Here is a 6,670-nt window from a genome sequence, read left to right on the forward strand (position 1 = left end):
TAAAGACTGATTTGATTATAATTTTTTTATATAATAATACATTTAATAAATAATTTAATATAGGAACTCATTTGATTTTTAGGTATAATTAAAGTAAGGCAAACCAACGTTGTTTCATAGAAAATCACCACGTGGTAAACAAGAATCAACCGTCACTCTGCTATATTAAAGAAACTAGCGCGTGGTCTCCACACATGATTTATCCTCTTTTTCCTTCGTAGCTCTCTTTCTACCCGAATAAATCCCAGAAATAATAACGTTGGACAGTTTTAATATACGGTTAAAAAAAGATGTTATCAGTTTTATTATTGTTTAAATAATAAAATCAATAAAAAATGATCGAAAACATTATTAGGCGTAAAAAATGACCGATTTTGTTATTATTAGACATTTTAACCGAATTTTCAAAAGAAATATCAAAAACATTATTAAACGCTAAAAAATAACCGAAAATATTACTAGACGTTAAAAATATTAAAAAATAATATTTTAAATAAAAATAATAATATTATCAATAATTTTTATCAATTTTATTATTTAAATAATAATAAAACTGATAATAACTTATTTTAAACTTAAATTAAAGTGTCCGGGTTTTTAAAGACCGTATAGTTTGGGAACAATGATATAGAAGCAAAATAGCAATCTGGGTGTTTTCCTTTATCCCGGAAAGCAGAAGGTTATAACTAAATGGGCGGAGAAATAAGGGAGAAAATGGGTCAGGCATTTCGTCGAGCGACTGGTAGGCTCCGATCGGTGGATCAATCACAACCCACAAAAAACAAGAAGACCTTTGGGTCCCACCGATGAACAGAAGATACCCAGAGCTTCCCAGCATGAAGGTAATTCATTTCCCTATTCAGATAAAATGAAAGTTAATTTTTACTTTGAGTTCTTATGTTTCCTGGTAGATGATTGAATTTGAATCTTTGGGATTTAAAGGTAGAGTTACGAGAAGTAATCCTGAGAATGTGCTGGAAGAAAGAGATCCCAAGTATGATGCAATGCTTAGTCAAATAGTGGGTAGGATTTCAGCTAAGCCTGGTGGCAAACTTGAGATGGGTGAGGTCAGTTCAGTTCATTAAAGTTTTATTTCTCTTTTCTCTAATTTGGTTATATTTTAGTGAATAACAGTTAATTCAAAAAGGTAATTTATAGCTGTAATAGTTAATTCAAAAAGGTAATTTATAGCTATAATAGTGTTCGATAGAATCAAAACAATGCCTTAGGTAGGATTTCCCCCCCAAAGGTTTCCACTTGAAGGAAATGGAATGTAGAGACTAGGAAACCATTCAAAGAACTAAACCACTAAACATATTTGAAGTAAAATTGCTCAGAAGTTTGATTCATGGACTGGCTATGCCTTATAGCCGTTTCAATTCTATTATCCAAAAAAGCCCTTTCTTCATATTGAGAACCTAAAATCGAACAAAACTACTAAGTGAGACTCAATCTCGTTTAATAAAAACAGAAACCTGCTTTTGAGTTGAAAAGCTGGAATGGAGAGAGATAGTGACGTTGAGAGAGTAAAATTGAGAGGGGAATTTTCTTCAGAGAATGTTTGGACGGCGTTCGTTGATCATCTCAGTAAAAGAGTGTCTCGACGAGAGTTAAGGGAGTTGTTTTCATCTCACGGTCCGGTAGTCAGAGTGTTCATTCCCAGAGAAACAAGGAATCCGAAATACAAATTCTTCACTTTTGCTTTTGTGCATTTTGGCAATGAGGAAAGTCTAAGAAGGGCGATAGCCAAACTGAATGGTTCGATGATTGATGGTTGGAGGATTTCAGTGGGTACTGCAAGATACAAGGATGCTAGGGTGAGGTCAGTCGGGAAGAACACTTCTTTGGTGATGCCTTCAAGGTCGAACACAGAAGATCTTTCAAGGTTCAAAGAGAAAGGTGTTATTAACAGGAGTGTAAGGGATACAAGATCTTACAAGGAGGCCTTACTGTCTGATAGATTGAAGAACAATGCATCGGACCATAGGGATCGGTCGATCGATGGTTTCAACAGGAGGAAAGGTATAAAAATAGTTGGGAAATGCATATTCCGTCTGAGAGCTCCAGTTGGGTGAAGAGATCATTAACGGGGATCATCAAACATTCTTTTGAGTTCGAATTAGTCCAGAAGGCCTTAGTTAATGAAGGTTTTGATGTCCAGATCTCCAGATGGGGTTATGTCTGGAATTCGTGTGTTATTACATTTAAGTCGACTGAAGAAATGATGGATGCATGGCTAGAGAAAATGATGAGTTATTTTTCTGGTTTGATAGGTTGGCACTTTTATTGAACGATGATGGTGTTCCAATGGCTTTTTGCCTCGTACATCTGTTTGGGGTTCCATTGTTATGTTGGCAAAATTCCTTTTTGGAACGGGTAGCAGGAAAGTGGGGATTGGTGGAAGAGATTCATGAAGATATAGTTATCAGAGCAGACCTATCGATGGTGAAGATTTTGGTTAGGGTGGCCAGCCCTTATGACGTCCCTGAGGAGATAACTATTGGATCCTATGGAAGATCGTTCAAAGTTAAGATTAAGCTGGGTTCGGTGCTTGAGTATTCTTCCGTTTCCTTTAACAAGTCGCCGGTGGGAGGTTCCGACGATAGACAATTTGGTGAGGAATTTTCTGGAGACAAGGTTGACAGTAGTCTGTCAGATAGCATGGAAAGTGCTGAACGTTCAGAAGAAAACAACAGACAAAAGGTAGATATTTGGTTTGACCAAGGAGCTAACACGGGTTTGGTTGGAGTTGGTGAGGAAATTCAACTCCCAACGTTTAACAAAGTTGGGAAAGGCATTAATTGTGTGCTGTCAGCGTGTCAGGATCTTGGACTAACAATTTTGGTGAATACGCGGGTTTGGGATGTAGATTTTCAAATTTTTCGGCTGATGGGTCTATAGCCCAATCATCAGATAATGGGCAACTTGGTTCTCCACCTCTAAAAATTATTCCAGCTGGGCCTGGTGTTAAGCTGGATAAATTTGGGAAAATGGACCAGAAGCAGTTTCTGGTTGAATTTGCAAACTCAAAGGAAGATAAAAATGGAGGTATGCCACTTTCTGGTTTGAGAAAGTGTTCTAGAGGATTGGAATCAAATTTAGAGGAAAAGTCGATTGACTACATTTTATGTTCTGGAAGTAAGATTTCCAGGGGAAGAACGCTTGATCGACCCAACTCTCCATTGACTACAAAGAGTGAACCGTTGGAAAAGAGAAGTATTAGCTTCAAAAGGGTCTACAAGAGATCCAGGGAGAGAAGACATTGGTTAGAGAAAGATGAAATTGTTGTTCCTCGAGAAGAGGAATCTCTAGAGAGGCTAAATGGGAAGATTTTGGATCCTAATTCAGTTCTGCCGGTCAGTGCAGTTGCAGAACCTAATTTGGAAGGTTGTATGGGGTCTACTTTGGAGAGACAGGTTGTTGACAGCAGTTTGGATAGTATATGGGAAGGGTGGCACTTAGAAGGAGATAGTTATTCCTTCAACTCTAAGTCCTTTAATAGAAGAGCCAAAAGATTGTTGACCAGATTGGCATTGGATCAAGTTAGCATTGAAACAGTTTCTTCTTCAGATTTTGTTGTTCTTTTGGAGGAAGCTATAGCTACTTGGGAAATCAGTAATAGATTGGGTGTGTCTTTCAAGGGTGGGAAATCATCTTTTTTGGAGAAATCATAAAGTTGGAGGAGGATTTGAGGCTGGTTTGATTTTCGGTGTTTATTGGGTTTTCTAATACTTATTTGAATCATGATGAAATTTCAATTAGCCATTATTACGTGGAACGTTAGGGGTTTGGGAAGGAAGGAAAAACACAGAGCTGTTCAAAATCTAGTTTTAAAGAGACGTCCTATTCTTCTTCTATTGCAAGAAACAAAAGTGGAGAAGGTTCAGGGACAATTTCTAAGGAGAAGTGGTTTGAATACTCTTCAAGGTTTTGCAGAATCTCCAGCAGTGGGTTCTTCTGGAGGGCTATTGAGTTGCTGGGATGAGTGCTCTTTTGAAGTTGACAACCTTATTATAAACAGAAGGTTTATTGCAGTTTTTGGAAAGTTTCTAACTTCACAGTTTAGGTGTGGTTTTATTAATGTTTATGGGCCTAGTATCGAAGAAGAGAAAGCAAGCTTCTTTGAAGAGTTAGCTGTTTTTATTTGTGGACTGAATATCCCTTTATGTGTGGGAGGTGATTTTAATGTGCATCTTTCTGAAGAAGAGAAGGTGGGGAGAGCTCCAAACAGAAGTTCAATAAGAATTTTCAGCCAATTTCTGCAACATACAGGGTTAATTGATTTACCTTTACATGGGGGCAGATTCACTTGGTGTACCAACCAGGATTTACCCACCTATGTTAGACTGGACAGGTTCCTCGTTGATGTTCATTTCCTAGAAGCATTTCCTGATGTTACACAATACTTGTTGCCAAGGTCAGTGTCAGATCATAATGCTGTTTTTCTGGAGAATGAGGGGGTCAGTTGGGAGAAGAAACCGTTCAAACTCTTTAATTATTTGATGGAAGAGGACGGTTTCCAGAATTTAGTTGAGTCTACTGTTAAAGAATGCAAGTCTGATCAGAGGAAAGCAAGAATTCTATCTATCCTGAAATCCACTAAACTGTCGATCAAACAATGGGCGGGGAAAAGAGACCATTTTCCTTCTGTAGAGATTACAGATTTAGAAAAGAGGATTCACTTGGAAGAGGTGAACTTGCAGCAGAGGCAAGGTACATATGTTTGGGACACAGGATCAGATTTGAACAATATGAGATCAGAATTATGGAGGTTGTATAAGATTGAAGAACAAATATGGTTTCAAAAATCGAGAGCTAGATGGGTAGAAGAAGGGGACCGCAATACAAGATTTTTTCATACTTGTGCGTTGATTAGGAGAAAGAGGAATTCCATGAATGTTTTGAATGTCAATGGAGAGATAACTCAAGATCCATCTGTCATCAAAGCTTGTGTCAAAGATCATTTTTTTGGAATTTACAACTCTAGTTCTACTTTGGAAGTAGAAGATATGAAGATGAATTTTTCAAAAATTTCAGTGGAGCAAAGTAATATTCTGGAAAAAGAATTCACGGAGGAAGAAATATGGGAGACTCTACAATCATGTGATAGCAACAAAGCTCCCGGCCCGGATGATTTAATATGGGTTTCTTCAAGAAATTTTGGGTTGTTCTTAAGGTTGATATTCTGAAATTCTTTCATAACTTTTATTTAGTAAAAGATTGGGAACATGGAGTAAATCATACTTTCATTACTCTTATCCCCAAGGTGGCCAATATTGGTGGATTAGATGACTATAGACCTATAAGCCTTGTAGGAGGTTTGTACAAGATCCTCTCAAAATGTCTTTCGAGGATTAAGGAATTGCATTTCTGATGTAATGAGCCCTATGCAGTTTGCTTTCATTCCAGGTCGTCAATTCTGGATTGTTCTCTTATAGCCAATGAGGGGATTGATTTTTGGAGGAAAAAGGGACTCAAAGGATGTGTGTTTAAAGTGGATTTTAGAAGGGCATATGACACTGTGGATTGGTCTATTCTTTTTAAGGTTATGGAGAAAATGGGTTTCGGTTCTAAATGGAGAAGTTGGATAAAACAATGTGTTACTACTGCTTCTATTTCAGTTTTGATAAATGGGGTACCTTCTCAGGAATTCCTATGGCAAGGGGTCTCCGCCAGGGCTGTTCTCTTTCGCCCTTGCTTTTTAACTTAGTTGGGGAACTCCTAAATGTCTTGCTCTTAAAGGTTGTCTCTGATGGATTGTTTTCTGGTCTGCATATTGGGAGGAATGAGACTGCTTTCAACTTATCTCATCTGCAATTTGCAGACGACCTAATTATTTTCTGTGGGGCTTCGAAAATGGAGATTTCAAATGTTAAAAGGGTTTTAAGAGTGTTTGAAGTTATGTCTGGTCTGCAGTTGAATCTTAAGAAAAGCAAGTTATTTGGTGTTAATACGGCTACATAGGAGGTAGAGGAGTGGGCGTCGTCTATTGGCTGTGCAGTGGGGAAATTTCCTTCTGAGTATCTAGGTCTGCCGCTTGGTGCAACGGAATTCAACATCTCTTTGGGATCCGGTTGTTTCAAAATTTAACAACAAACTAGCAGGTTGGAAAGCTGCCACCCTTTCCTTGGCAGGGAGATTAGTTTTGATTAAATCGGTTCTCTGTTCTCTTCCTACTTACTACTTGTCTATATTCAAAATTCCATCACCAGTAACTTCTAAACTCAACTCAATCATGTCTAAGTTCTTATGGGGAGGTGGAGCGAAGAAAATAAGATTCATTGGGTTAGTTGGCTTAACGTGTGCAAGCCAAAGGAGGCTGGTGGTTTAGGAGTGTTAAATATTAGCAATATGAACAGAGAACTATTGGGGAAATGGTCTTGGAGATTTGCTAATGACAAGGATGCTGTTTGGAGGAGAATGATCTGTTCAAAATACAATATTGATCCTTTTTCTTTATTGTTCAATAGCAAAATCCCAGCTCAAGCTTCTTGGATTTGGAGCTCGGTGGCGAATTCTTATTTTAAAGAAGACTCTTTTGGTTGTTATTTCCGCAGCATGTTCAGACTAGGAGTTGGGAATGGTCAATTTATTCAGTTTTGGCAGGACAAATGGGCAATGGACTACCCTCTTAAGGTTTCTTTTCCGAGACTGTTCGCAATCTCTACAA

At 37.9% G+C, this 6,670-nt stretch overlaps 1 protein-coding gene and 1 pseudogene across 1 annotated transcript; both read left to right on the forward strand.

Annotated features, from left to right (window-relative positions):
* The first annotated feature begins 598 nt into the window (after nt 1-598).
* On the forward strand, nt 599-1,085 carry LOC120218344 (annotated as a pseudogene).
* A 414-nt stretch (nt 1,086-1,499) lies between these two features.
* LOC120218345 (serine/arginine-rich splicing factor SC35-like) lies at nt 1,500-2,075 on the forward strand. The gene has a single exon (XM_039215310.1). The coding sequence runs from the start codon at nt 1,500-1,502 to the stop codon at nt 2,073-2,075; it is 576 nt and encodes a 191-aa protein (XP_039071241.1).
* Nucleotides 2,076-6,670: the final 4,595 nt, after the last annotated feature.

The sequence above is a fragment of the Hibiscus syriacus genome, unplaced genomic scaffold (assembly GCF_006381635.1).
Source record: "Hibiscus syriacus cultivar Baekdansim isolate YM2019G1 unplaced genomic scaffold, ASM638163v2 tig00110197_pilon, whole genome shotgun sequence".
NCBI lineage: Eukaryota > Viridiplantae > Streptophyta > Magnoliopsida > Malvales > Malvaceae > Hibiscus > Hibiscus syriacus.

What these genes read in the sequence shown, in the direction of transcription:
- LOC120218345 (XM_039215310.1), top strand. Translation starts at nt 1,500, where the DNA reads ATGGAGAGAGATAGTGACGTTGAGAGAGTAAAATTGAGAGGGGAATTT.